The sequence below is a fragment of the Pleurodeles waltl genome, chromosome 9 (assembly GCF_031143425.1).
Source record: "Pleurodeles waltl isolate 20211129_DDA chromosome 9, aPleWal1.hap1.20221129, whole genome shotgun sequence".
Taxonomy (NCBI): domain Eukaryota; kingdom Metazoa; phylum Chordata; class Amphibia; order Caudata; family Salamandridae; genus Pleurodeles; species Pleurodeles waltl.
Genome location: NC_090448.1, coordinates 1,088,909,801 through 1,088,924,403, shown reverse-complemented (window position 1 = coordinate 1,088,924,403; position 14,603 = coordinate 1,088,909,801). Strand labels below are relative to the sequence as shown.

Here is a 14,603-nt window from a genome sequence, read left to right as displayed (position 1 = left end):
AACTGAGGTAGCGGTGAGAGATTCATGAAGCATTATTTGAGTTGGGTTTAGTGTTAATATATGTTCATCCATACAGTTTCCCGTCTGACATTAGGAAGATGTAAAATCCTTGGTTGTGGAGTTCCGCTAAGGCTGCATAGTAAGATGCTGAATCTCTGTTCATACATCCACTACATTCAAAACCAAAACACATAGGTAAAAGACATTGGGGGTTATTATAACTTTGGAGGAGGTGTTAATCTGTCCCAAAAGTGACGGTAAAGTGACGGATATACCACCAGCCGTATTACAAGTCCATTATATCCTATGGAACTCGTAATACGGCTGGTGGTAAATCCGTCCCTTTTGGGACGGATTAACACCTCCTCCAAAGTTGTAATAACCCCCATTGTCATTTACAATGCCAATAGCTCTAACTGTCACCAATGCGAGACCCATTGCATTGCAAATGCTTTTTAAAATGTGTGAGTTTGCTGCAAAATTTAAAAAATGTTTTTGGCCCCAGGCGGGGACCCTATGGGACCTCACCACCATGCCTAGAGGGGCAAGGTATTCCTGCCCTGCCCCCTTTGTGTCTTATTTTTCGTTTTGTTTTTTTAAGGGCTTTGTACAGATTCCTGAGTCCTAAGATGGCCTAACACTACATCCTGGCTGAGGTGGTGGCAGCCAATCAGATCTCAATTTGAGATCTGTTGGGATCCGCAATGCCTCTGCGTCCGTATATATTCAGAGTGTCTTTTCACTAATTACTCGAAAAGTTCTGAACGGATTTACACTGAAATACAAAAAGCCCTATTTCTTGACCTTGAGCTAGCTTTCTGCCAATTTTGGTGTAAATCAGTTCAGTGGTTTATGCTGTAGCTGTGTCTTAAGTTCACATCAGAAAATGAATGGGGAAAACACATTTTGGGACCTCCCTTTTGTTTTGCCCCCCGCTTGATGGATCATCACAAAATTTCAATGCGCACCCCAGGCAAAAAAGTGCACTTTTGTTTTTTTGTTTCGTGGAGATTTGTCAAACGGCTCAAAAGTTATTAGCAACACAAAAAAATAATTTCCTATGATAACACAATCCTAACTATAACTACCTAGTGGTGACTGCCATTGTGTAATATATATACACACACACACACATATATATGCACATATATATAAATATACTTATATACTCACATATATGTGTAGACACATATAGACACACATATATTGGTAGTGCTATTTTGCATACTGCTAGTAATTCTGATTCAAGCATGTGACTCTATGGAAGATCCATTACTGGAGAAGAAAGTAAGTTACTTACCTGTAACTCTGTAACTGTAGTTCTCCAGTTTTGGCATCTTTCATAAATTCACATGCAGCCCACCTTCCTCCCCAGGAAGCTTACTGTCTCCCTGTGTACTCAGTTTATCACAATTGCTTTAAATTCTGAGGGTGCTGTGGCTTATTGACTGCAGTTATGTAATGTTAGAGATAAGTTAATGAAGTGAATGTTGCTTCTAGCACTTATGGCCTATGGATGACCTATACTGCTCTTTTAAATGTACTGTGGGACTCCTACTTCGACAAGAGGGAATGATTCAAGTATATGAATCTATGAAAGATGCCAATACTTGAGAACCACATTTACAGCTAGGTAACTCATTTTCTTACAATTTGTCTATTTGTACTGTCATACGCTAATGTTTAGAAAGTTATGGGCTGACGATCAGCAAGAAGCAATACTTGTTTTAAATTCTACTGTTCCTTTTCACTTGCAGACATTCTTTGGCTACGTGGAGCAAAATGAGAGTTGGCTCAGCAGCAAGGAAGCCTTTCTTTCCAATGAGGACTTGGGGGTAAGGAGTGAGTGCGGGAGCAAACAAATGAGAGAGCATGCTAGAGATCTAATTGACTTCAGTGAGACAATGTTCTCGACAGCGGTTGAGGCCGGGGAATATGAGTGTGTGCACATGTGTGGCGTCATTCATATTATATGCAACAGAAATAACGGATAAAAAACAGGCATTTTGGGGCTCATCCACAGCAAAGTAATAACTTCATAAATCGTATGCTTGCACCAAACATTTGCAGCCTCTTTTTGGGATCCACAAAAATCTCAGGTTCCTGGGTGTAGCACCTGACTTTGTAGCGTGCTTTTATCTTTTGTCCACCTGCATAATTCCTTTCTCTTTACATACATAGAGCCTAATTCTCAAAGGTAACTTACACATTTGAGTAAGTTTACCAACTTTCAGTATTCACAAACCGTTGTGGCTCTACTCCCAAGATCTTATGCTGTTTTATCCTCCCCACCTCTTTTCGTAGGCTTTTTCCTTTTGATGTTCCTCTGTTTATCTCTTAATATATTAACATACTGTATATAGCCCGTTACTCCCTGTAGGGGGCTGGCCTGGCTTATAGTAGGTACCTGATGGTACTTACACCTTGTGCCAGGTCCAGTTATCCCTTATTAGTAGATTAGTAGTGTTCTAGCAGCTTAGGCTGATATAGGTAGCTATAGCAGAGCAGGTTAGGCTGAACTAGGAGACATGCAAAGCTCCTACTATACCACTTATATCATATAGGTACTATATCATAAGAAAGACAATACTCAGAGTTACTAAAAATAAAGGTACTTTATTTTATTGACAATGTGCCAAAAATATCTCAGAGGATATACTCCTGTGGGAAGTAAGTAAAATACACAAAATATATACACAAACCAAAATCAGGTAAGGAAAACAGTCAGAAAGCAGTGCAAACACTGTAGAATACAATAGGAAGCAATAGGCCTAGGGGCAACTTAAACCATATACTAAGAAAGTGGAATGCGAACCACGAGTGGACCCCCTAGGCTATTGTAGTGTGTAGTGGGTCGCTGGGAGTGTAAGGAAACACTAAGGGTGTCCAAGATACCCCACCCTAAGATCCTGGAAAGTAGGAGTAAAGTACTTCTATTTCCCCAGAAACACACTAAAGTCGTGATAGAGGATTTTGCAAAGACCACAACAGACTGTAAAGCACTGAAGACGGATTCCTGGAGCTGAGGACCTGCAAAGGAAGGGGACCAAGCCAAAAGTGTCGCGCAAGTTTCCGGGGTGGGGGAGGGGGAGGTGGGCAGGAGCGCATTAAACCCCGGATGAAGGTGCAAAATGGCTGTCTCTGGGGAGTGCTGGAGGATGCAGAGTTGTTTCCTTGGCAAAATACCACAAACAAGGCTTGCTAGCTGCAAGAGTCGCGGTTGAAGAAAAAGGGTGCTGCCCAACCCAGGAAGGACAAGGATGTCCCCACTTGGGTCAGGAGACAGAGGACAGTCTGGGTCACTTGGGTCCACCACCAGTGTTCCAGGGACCATGCTCATCAGGATGAGAGGGGTCCCAGAGTACTGGTGAAGCTGAAGTTTGGTGCCTGCTGAAGCAGGGGGAAGATTCCGTCGACCCACAGGAGATTTCTTCGTGGCTTCCAGTGCAGGATGAAGGCAGGCAGCCCCCAAAGCATTCACCATCAGGAAACAGTCGAGAAAGCCAGCCGGATTAGGTGCTACAATGTCACTGGTAGTCTTCTTGCTACTTTGTTGTAGTTTTGCAGGTGTCCTGGAGCAGTCAGCGGTCGAACATTGGCAGAAGTCGAAGAGAGAGGTGCAGAGGAACTCTGGTGAATTCTTGCAAGTCGTTATCTGAGGTAAAGCCCACAGGGGAGACCCTAAATAGCCCTCAGAGAAGGATTGGCCACCTAGTCAGGTAAGCACCAATCAGGAGGGGTCTCTAACGTCAGCTGCTGGCACTGGCCACTCAGAGGCCTCCAAAGTGCCCTCACACCTCTGGATCCAAGATGGCAGAGGTCTGGGACACACTAGAGGAGCTCTGGGCACCACCCCTGGGGTAGTGATGGACAGGGGAGTGGTCACTCCCCTTTCCTTTGTCCAGTTTCGCGACAGAGCAGGGACTGGGGGGTTCCCAGAACCGGTGTAGACTGGCTTATGCAAGGAGGGCACCATCTGTGCCCTTCAAAGCGTTTCCAGAGGCTGGGGGAGGCTACCCCTCCCCAGCCTTCAACACCTATTTCCAAAGGGAGAGGGTGTAATACCCTCTCACAGAGGAAATTCTTTGTTCTGCCTTCCTGGGACTAGACTGCCCAGACCCCAGGAGGGCAGAACCCTGTCTGTGGGGTGCCAGCAGCGGTAGCTGCAGAGAAAACCCCAGAGAATTGGTTTGGCAGTACCTGGGGTCCATAGGGGAGCCCCGGGGATGCATGGAATTGGCTCCCCAATACCAGAGTTGGAATGGGGGGACAATTCCATGAGCTTAGACATGTTACATGGCCATATTCGAAGTTATCATTGTAAAGCTACATATAGGTATTGACCTACATGTAGTGCACACGTGTAATGGCATCTCCGCAATCACAAAGTCTGGGGAAATGGCCCTGGACTATGTGGGGGCACCTTTGCTAATGCAAGGGTGCCCTCACACGTAGTAACTTTGCACCTAACATTCAGCAAGTGAAGGTTAAACATATAGGTGACTTATAAGTTACTTAAGTGCAGTGAAAAAAGCTGTGAAAGAACGTGTGCATTATTTCATTCAGGCTGCAATGGCAGTCCTGTGTAAATGTTTGTCTGAGCTCCCTATGGGTGGGAAAAGAAATGCTGCAGCCCACAGGGATCTCCTGGAGCCCCAATACCCTGGGTACCTAGGTGCCTAGGTACCATATACTAGGGAATTATAAGGTTGTTCCAGTGTGCCAATTGAAATTGGTAAAAGTGGTCACTAGCCTATAGTGACAAATTTAAAGGCAGAGAGAGCATAAGCACTGAGGTTCTGGTTAGCAGAGCCTCAGTGACACAGTTAGTCACTACACAGGTATACACATTCAGGCCACAAACTATGAGCACTGGGGTCCTGGCTAGCAGGATCCCAGTGAGACAGGCAAAAAACAAACTGACATACATGTAAAAATGGGGGTAACATGCCAGGCAAGATGGTACTTTCCTACACTCCCCAATGTCGACCCCTTTTTATCACCAGCATAGGCTGTTTTGAGGTATATTCCAATGGTAAATCAGATGTTTTTATAGGCCCTCCTTCTCAACTTTCTGCTGGCGTGCCCACCCCCTGGTCTCTTTTCAACGGTACTGGCCGCACAAGTACTAGCATACAGCTGTTTATTTGTTTCAGCTCTTCCATAATCCCCTGTAGTTGGTTTTTATGTGACTTACCAGCCCATTTTTCACCATTGATGCTTCTAAAATGGCCTGTAAGATTTTCTGCATTAGGAATATTACCTCTGTTAGAGATGCTGCTGGAGTTGCAGTAGTATCTCTACCTAATGCAGAATGCCTGGTGACAGGAGAGGAAGTATCCACTCCGGGGGCATCCCTACCTTCCTCTTCGAACCCTTCCTTCTTGATTGTAGTATAAAACGGGGATCTTCATCCATCGTGTAATTATTCACTGCAAAGGGGGAGATGAAGATAGCCTAGGCCCCGGTAAGATCCCCCCCCCCATATTCCTACCCATCCCTTCCCCTGAGGATAGATCTCCATTCTGTAAAGAATCCAAAATAATAGCGTCACTTGATACGATCCATTCATTCTCTCTCTGAACAACATTTGAGGGGTTTTTCCTTACAGTATGCCAGGACACAACAGCATTCCTTTTGAAATACTTTCACACAAATTCTTTAATTGATTGACCCAAAGGCGTGACACTTAAGGCCAGATGTACGAAGCTTTTTGCATGGCGCAAACAGCGAAATTCGCTGTTTGCGCCATGCAAAAAGCACATTGCGATGCTGATTCCCATTTTGCGAGTCGGTAACCTGGGAATGCGACTCGCAAATAGGAAGGGGTGTTTGCGATTCATATCGCGATGCAGAATTGCTTTGTGACCAGGAACGCGGTCGCAAAGCAATTCCCAGTTACCACCAGTATCACACTGGTGGTAACCCATTCACAAAAGGGAAGGTGTCCCCATGGGACCCCTTCCCCTTTGTGAATGGCCCTGCAAAAAAAATTTCAAAGCAGGCAGTGGTCCTATGGAATACAAAAAAAACCTGCTTTATTAAAAAGCAGTCACAGACATGGTGGTCTGCTGTCTCCAGCAGGCCACCATCCCTGTGAGTGCTGCGAATCGCAAGTGGGTCGCAAATCGCGACCCATCTCATTAATATTAATGAGGTGGGTCTTTGCGACCCCCTTGCGATCCGCAGATGGTGTCAGGGACACCATCCTGCATCCGGGTTTGCGACTTTTCTTCGGGCCACACCCTCCACATGTCCGTGTTTTGGTCGGGGGCATTATATATTTCTGTTTTCCTAGGAGACGTTTGGGCTGTATGAATAAAAAAAACTTGCCTCCACCTCTAAATTGCCACTACCGCTGCCTCTACACACCAAGTTGCTTGTCCACATTCAAAGGCCAGGTCGTCTTTTCCACTCCTTTTTTCCAGCTATCCTACTGGCCCTTTATCCCCTTGGTGCCTCTTCTCTACCTATATAGTGTCTCTTAGCACCACCAAAAACTCCATAATACCTCTTCGTTGCACTTTTTCTTTGCTTCTTCCTTGTGTTTTTTCTGCTACCCCAGCAAGCTGCAGCATAGCTCCGCCGTACGCCCAAACACCCACAGCTCCCCAGGGAAGCAGAGCATGGTAGCGCACTACAACAAAGGATCTCCGAGCATACAGGATGCAATTTACTCCTGTGCAACTTAATACGTCCTGCTTAAGCCACAAAAGCTAGATACAATACATATGATCCATCTGCTCGTGGGGGTTCCCCAGGCAAGGCCAGGGATCTGCAATGCTGGTCCATAGGAGGCCACTCCAGCCACACAATCTAAGCTGTCCCAGGCGGCCCTACCTGCATCACTGCAGTTCTTCAGCAAATACCACATCTACCCGGTCCTGATGTCTGTCTCCACAGTGCAACACAAGCGCAATGAGAAAAATTAAATATAGTTAAATCAATCGGGCCGCACAGACCCCGTTCGTCACCCGTTGCCTCACCAGGTGAAATGGCCGTCGTACTCACTTCATGACACTTCATGACAAAAAGCTCCATGGCCAAGCTCTAAAACACTGCTCCAACACAGTTCTAGCACAGTTTCACAATTCCAATTCCTGCTACTCCACAACTTCAGTGATTTCCACGGCTCCGATGGCGTCCTTCGGGACTTAAAAACTCAGAGCCCAGGAGCATGATGTAAAAGTACACAGAGGCTCAAGAGGCGCTAGTGCATGAGGACGCAAAAACATGGATGGCAGGCACGAGCACAGTAGCGGCGGTGGTGGGGCGATTCCTAAGTTACTAAGAGTGAAACTCCGACTGTAAGTTACTACTAAAAAAAAAAAAAAAAGTAGTACGTCCAGCACTAGACACGTAGCCAACCAATGATAGTGCAACACCCTCCCATTAGAAAATAATGGAGGTAGGGACTTAAAATAAAACCTCATAGGAAATAATGGTAAATTAGAATAAAATAATTATAGACAGACTAAGGCAGTGGGGGTTTAGATGCATTACAGGGAGTACTTAACCTGGCAATACTCGGTCAGTTACTGGTGTGGTTGGTACATAGTGAAAGAAATAAGACACTTGTAAGTGCCAGCTGATAGGCCATTTGAAAGTTTGTACTGATTCAGCAGGAAATAAACAACTTGTTTGCAGCATGTTTTTAAACTCTGAGGACAGCTCCAGATTTAGAGAGCAAGGAGCTATAGCATATTTGATCAAGATTGCATTGCCTGTACTGTCTCCGATTTAAGTAGAAGAGCTAGGCACACTCATATCTATAAAGGAGATCAAGGGATCTATGGACAGGCTGGCAAAGAAAAAAAATGCAAGGACCAGGTGGGCTACTGTTGGAGTTTTACATAACATACATGCTAAGGCTAGCTCCCAGTTTATTGGCCATGCATAATGATGACTGAGAAAGGGTGGACTCCTGTGGCAACTAAAGCACCAGTGGTAGAGGCACTGCCTATGCAGGACAGAGATCATCTTGATATACAATCACACAGGCCATTGTCTCTACTGAACGTAAAATATGAAATGTTAAGTAAAATACTAGCCAGTAGATTGCCCTTGGTGGTGACAGACCTGATCCACACTGATCAGGGTGGTTTTATACTGGGGAGAAACACTTGTATTATATTATAATGCTTTATATTTTAGACAGGTCTCTGAGATCCCCTGGAGAACCCACGTGGCATCTGTAAATATTGAGAAGGGGTTCAACATTGTCATGGCTTTTTTATTTGGAGTGCTGTGAAATGCTACTTGTATTGGGGGAGACTGCTGTATATGGATCTGATGGTCAGGATGACCAAAGGACAGGTTATTTTCAGGGACTGGACAATATCTATAGATACACGGAAAGGGTGCCCACTTTCACCACTTTGGCCATAGAACCGATGGTTTCTATGATTCGTGATAGGGCATATGAATGGGGAGTTAGGATGATTTTTATGGGCAGATGACCTGCTCATATATTTATAGGTCCCCAAGTCATGGAGGTGTTGAATGATTATAGAGAAATATCTAGACTACAGGTGAATTGGATCAAGCCTGGATTGTTTCCCATACATGAAATGGGGGAAACGCAGCATCTGTTGCAAATGAGGCTACTGTTGAAGTGGGCTTCAAACACTTTTAAGTAGTTGAGAGTCTCGTTTTATCATAACAGTGATCAATTAATTAAGGGTAATCTTGCAAAAGCAGTTACTGTGATCCAGGCTTTGGGGGCATTTTGGGGTAAACAGTAAATTAATATGATAATCCTACCAAAGTTGTTACACGATTTTCAGGCACACTCTGTGATTTTGCAAAGGGTTATTTTTTAAGAATTGAATGTTCTGTTGGCAGACATGATCTAGGTGAATTCCAGGAAAAGGTTAGCCATAACAAATATGATGGCGCCAGTGGACAAGGATGGAATGGGGGTACCAGATTTAGAATGTTTTTATATGGAGGCCCAATTTATATGGCCCATAATATGGCTAGGGAACCCTAAGGAACAGGGGTTACAGAAAAGTGGGCATGTATGAAGGAGGAGCCCTTGAATAATATCTGGGTGGTCCAGATATTTCAGAAGCCAACCCTGAGAACATTGCTGGCATTGAGTCATTGATGGCAAAGCTATATGCAGTCTTTGGGAGGGAAAGCAATACATGCCCCCTATATACCATTATGAGGATTATTTATATTTAAGGAGTTGACTTAACAGTATGATCAGAAAGTGTAGACAGAGGCAGGGATAGACAGAGTGGTAGACCTTTTCTCGAGTGGCACTTACAGATCTTTTGACTCATTTAGAGAGGAAAGGCACTGGATACTGGGCATTTTGTTACCCATGCAGCACTGGTAGATGAAACCAGATCTATGTGGGTAGATTTGGCAGAGGAGCCGGCAGAGGATCTGAAACACATATTACTCTAATTTATGTGCTTACTTTTGGAAACTGCAGACACAAAATCTGTTATGGTGCACATCTCTGGTAATTACATTTCCTTTTGATACCTCAAGGGCCAAGCAATCCTGGGAGAGTGAGACTGGCTCAGTGACTGCTAAAACAAAGCTGTGCAACATTATTGAAATAGGCAAAGAGGGTTAGCGAAATATATGCTTTCAATTAACCCAAATTAATTTTATACATCAGAGTGTCTTTCACCATAAAGGTTATCCCAAATATATCCTATGGCTAGCTGCCCTAGGTGTCTATGAATAGTTGCTTCCTTGTATCATTTGGTGTGGGACTGCACTTATATATTATGGATTTGTGTGTGGGGGGTGGGCGGTGGCTATCATTATTGAAGACGTTTCCAAGCTCAATCAAATGCAATCCATTATCTCCTCTGACAAAAATAATACCCCAAATCTCAAAGATAATTTTGTTGATTGGCATTGATTTTAGCTAAAAGAAATATAGCAATGGAAAGCAAGAAAAACATCCAATACTGATGAATGGTTGAAAGGTGTGCTTAGATAGAATAAAGCTGAAGTGACAACACCATAAGGACACCTCCACGCAAAATCAGAGATAATCCTCCTGGAAATGGAAGCCAATACTGATATTATTTCATCTTGAACCACAAGTAACAGAATATGTCTTGTTATTCTAGTTTATTAGTGTGGGATGGCCTGGCTGGGTGCATAATTCGAACCAGTCCCAGTACTGGAATGTAGGTTCCTCTGGGAGGAATAGAGGGGTTACTATTGTTTGAAATTGATTTCTTCTGTTTAGCAGTAAAAGAACATTTGAAGATGGTCATCAATACTGAGTTGGTAATGTTGGTGTCCAGGACTCATCTGACAGCACTATAGATATGCTTCCGAGTGATTGACTACAGAATTGCTGTTGATGGATTTTGGGGGAGAAGTAAACATTGACAGATTTGTTTTATTTGAAATGTATATGTTGTCAAGAGCAGGTGTGGAATGGCATTAAAGATTTAATATCAAAAGGTTTTTTAATGGAAATATTTTTAACAAAAGTAGGCTTAGGCTACAGCCACTGTGACTGACCCAGTGGCCCTGTGGTGGACAGGCTGGAGCACCACGGGATTCTTCCATGAAAGCTGGCTAAGACTCCACTGATGGACACCAAGCAGTTCCCCCAACGGTGCTTCTTCTTTAAATGAGGACCTTGGTCTGTTTAGAAAAAATCAGGCTGATATAATGGAAGCTCTATCCAACTTTAAAATAAAAACACAAACATTTTAGTCTGTATTCCAATGCTTTCATTAGTAGGTATCTTTGAACTTGAATCCTTCCAATGTATTCATGAAAACGTTGATCTGTTCTTATACCTGCTCTTTGTTAATATTGTACTTTTAGCATCATGAGTTCCATGGGTATGAATAAGCTCACATATATGAACATACAAACACACTCACTACAGTACACTACTACACTACATTACACTGCACCCCACTCCAGAATGGAGGGTTAGTACTTAGTGCTCCGACGACAGTGTTCTTTGTCATGCTTGAATTAATTTATCTGCTGGAGTTTCTACCCAAGCCTTCTTTGGCAGATTATTTTGGTGCACTATGTTCTGAATCTTGGATATAAGTTGATCCACTCTTTCCATTTTGTCACTTTGACTGTAGGACTCTCTGGCCAGTGTGGAGAGCCTCCAGGTCAAACATGAGCAGTTCAGGAAAGCAATAGAAGCCCAGATGGACAAAATCGATGTAATGGAGTCCTTTGCCCAGCAGCTGAGACAGAACAAGCACTACGACTCGGACAACATTGCCAACAAATGCCAAGCTGTCCTAGATAGGTAAGCTAGTGAAGCCTCTTCTTAACATGACTACTTCATAGCCTGCAGCTTCTATCGACAATGTAATTGACATACACTTGCGAAGGCACCTGTCACATTCCACTGACATCAATACTCTCTAAATAGGGCAGACCAGACAGCTGATCCTTTTTGGCAGATGTCCAGCATCTGCAAAACTCTAAAGCAGGGCAGAGTTTCTAAGTGTAATAGTAATAGGCCAATGTGATGGGGCTCCTCATTAAAATACGATTTGTACTGAAGATTTCAGAGTTCTGTTTTTGTAAATCAAAGCTTGTGACTACTCTGGACTCAGCTCACCTGCTTACCACAGGAATTTTAGAAAGTGCTTCACTGCTTCATAGTTTTGTAACACAGAAGAAGGTTGTTGCCTAGGCAGTTCCTATTTCCATCAATTGCAAGCATTAGTAGAATGTTGAGGGCAACATTGAATTCAGTGCCTCTGAGATATTCCATCCAATAAAGACTTAAATTGGTTTCTTAGCCATAGTGGTATATTCCAAAGGTTTATGTAATATGACTTTCTGAACCTTATGGAATCTTTAAGACCACAGTGGGGAGGGCACCATCATGCTAGGGAGGTGGAGGTCTGTCTCTGTCTGCCAGACTACCAAGTATATATTAGGACACCGCTCTGGCAGGCCTTATTCTCCATAAATGCACTTGAAGACATAGGGGGAACACCTTCAACTAAAAATAGAAAGGCCTGCCATTTCTTGGTGGTCTGTATGGCAGTTTTTTGTTCATCAGAAACAAATACCTCACATAGGGGTTTGTTGAGGAGAAACACAAAATTGATGGCCATTGTGCACAGAGAGTTTTCTCCAGAAACATGGGGTTCACTGATAATTACTTGTGCCCTGGACCACATTTCTCATATAGTCTGCTCTGGCAGGAAAAATGTGTGTCATAAATCTCTTTCGCATGTGGTCGGGCCGTCCAAAGCTACACAGATGCCTGTTGGTATTGTGATACATTTCTGACTACACAACAAATGAAGGCTTTGCTGCCAGAAACCTAGTGATTGCTCAACCTCTAAAAAAGGTGGGGAAACAATGGTTTTTGCAGCAATTTATAGCTTGGCTCCTGCACTGTCAAACTTTAAATAAGATCCTATGTCTGAAAGTAGAATTCAGCTATATCCTACCTTTCTCCCTTCTTTCCCCTCAGATGTCTTTGGAAAAGTGGAGGGGGGAAATGGGTGCAGACTATTAAAAAGCTACCCTGAACCATTTAATAGCCCACTGACAGCGGTCTGGATCTTAGAGCATGTCTGAAAGAAGAAGTGACAACTTTCACATAGTCCAACAGTGTGTGTGATGTCTAGCATATCTTTTAACTGGAAGTATTCTCTTCACGAAATACTATGCATAGACATAGTTTAGTACATTTCCAAATTTATTCAGAACAGCACATGTGTAAAGTTGTAAATGTTTCAGACTTTTCTCAAGTTTTACTCCTGCTTCAAGGAGGTGTACATTTCTGGTGCAAATCCCTGACTACCAATGTTAGTAGAAAGGGTTTTGCATTAAAACCCATGGATGGTTGCACAGAAGCACCTGTGTATGATCCATGTTATGCTTTCTTAATGCACAGTAGTGCAGTTAAGCAACTAGCACTACTTTAGAAGTAAAAGAAGTTTTGCGTTTTTACGCTGGAAAGTAACTCCTAATATTACACGTAGCACCAGTGTGAGTCACTTTTGTGCCATAAATTCAGGCCAAGTGTTAGTTAATCTGGGCCCTACGTTTGCTGAAGACATCTAGCTTTGCTAGATGGTGTACTTGCTGTCTATTGAATAAGGCGCCTTACTGCAACCAATTACTACAGAGATAGATAAACTACCCAATGCTGTTTCATAAGGCATTGACTGGATGTGTTTTATTCAGTTTGTAGGAACATAGCTTAATTTTTACCTCAAACTCACCACAGTGGAACATTAAAACTTAATGTACACCCAAATGTCTAAAAAACATAATTAACATTTCGATGACTCTTAATTTATAAATTGATTCCATTTTCTGTCTCCTTTTCAGAAAAAAAAAGATGCTGGAGAATGCTGAAACGCGTGGAAGAAGGCTGGAGGAATCTAGATTGTTGCAGAAGTTCCTGAGGCATTCATATGAGGTGATTTTCCCCACACACCACAGTTTAAATACACAGCCCTCTGCAATAGGGCTGAAGTATACTTAAGCCTTGTGCCTTTCAGAAGCTGGTAATGCAGTTTTTGGGGGGGAACCGCTGGCAACCCAAAAGATGCCCTAGAATGAATATCTGTCTTAATTTCTGCCCTTACTCCTACTGCCCTTACTCCTGTATTGGAACTTTCGTAGATTCACATGCTTGAATCATTCCCTGTCATCAAAATGGGAGTTCCCTGGTATCTTACAATAGTAATGTAAAAACATAGTGCATGAAGGTCCTAGGCCCTTCACTTTTGTAGCATATCTTAGTCAATTGAAAAAGAGATTAAACATAGATTTCAGCCCACCAGGCTGCTTTGCCCTCTAGAACACTCATATGAGAAGCTCCAGTCCCCAGATTTTCTACCGCACATTGTGCTAAGGAGTCTTTACTGGCCTCTGCTCAGTTACACCTACTAACAGATATTTCTAGGATTTTTGTCCAGTATTTCTGTGTTTTGGGTGTTCTTCCTTTTACACCAAAGTACTGGTTGGTGACCAATCTGTCGTCTCATCTCATCTAGTCATGTTAGATAAAGGGAAGAAAAGTCTTTTCAGAACCTGTAAAACCTGTGGCAAAAAGAGACTTCACTTTGAAGATCCTCATCAGGATCCACATTTACTGTCTTTATCCAGATCCTACAGCTAAAGACTGCAAAGTGTGTCGCACATTTTCAAGTAAGACTTTAAAAAAACAGAGAAGGAAGGCTGCTGATTTGGCTCAAGAAGCGAAGATCTAGGAAAGAGCCTGGATCTGGATCAGAGAATGAGGATCCTCTACATCCTCAAGAAGATTTCCCCATTCTCGCTCTTCCAGTAAGCAGCCCTTAAAAGCCTAAAAAAGACCACCTATGAGTCTTACAGAGGCTGCAGTCCTTCCAAATCTCCTCAGGAACATACGCCTTCTGCCAGATGTAAGGAATAAAAAGGACAATTTACCTTCTCAGAATGGCTACAAAAGGCGTCATCTGAACCACCTACACCCCTTCCTCAGGTTCGTCACTCCCCCTAAAAACCTTCCTCAACACTATCATCTGACAAGTTGTTAATGAGCGTCCTGCCGGCGATGAAAACCTAGTTGTCTGCGCCGTCAACAACAAAGACAATGAGGAAGATATACACTGCATTGTCAACAAAGG

At 43.3% G+C, this 14,603-nt stretch overlaps 1 protein-coding gene across 1 annotated transcript in view; it reads left to right on the top strand.

The window, feature by feature from the left end:
- Nucleotides 1–14,603, top strand: part of SPTBN5 (spectrin beta, non-erythrocytic 5) — a 1,780,873-nt gene that overhangs the window by 1,399,438 nt on the left and 366,832 nt on the right. The window contains exons 48-50 of the mRNA XM_069208774.1: nt 1,758–1,835; nt 11,091–11,263; nt 13,318–13,408. Of these exons, the coding sequence (XP_069064875.1) occupies nt 1,758–1,835; nt 11,091–11,263; nt 13,318–13,408 (342 nt within the window). The remainder of the gene's footprint in view (nt 1–1,757; nt 1,836–11,090; nt 11,264–13,317; nt 13,409–14,603) is intronic.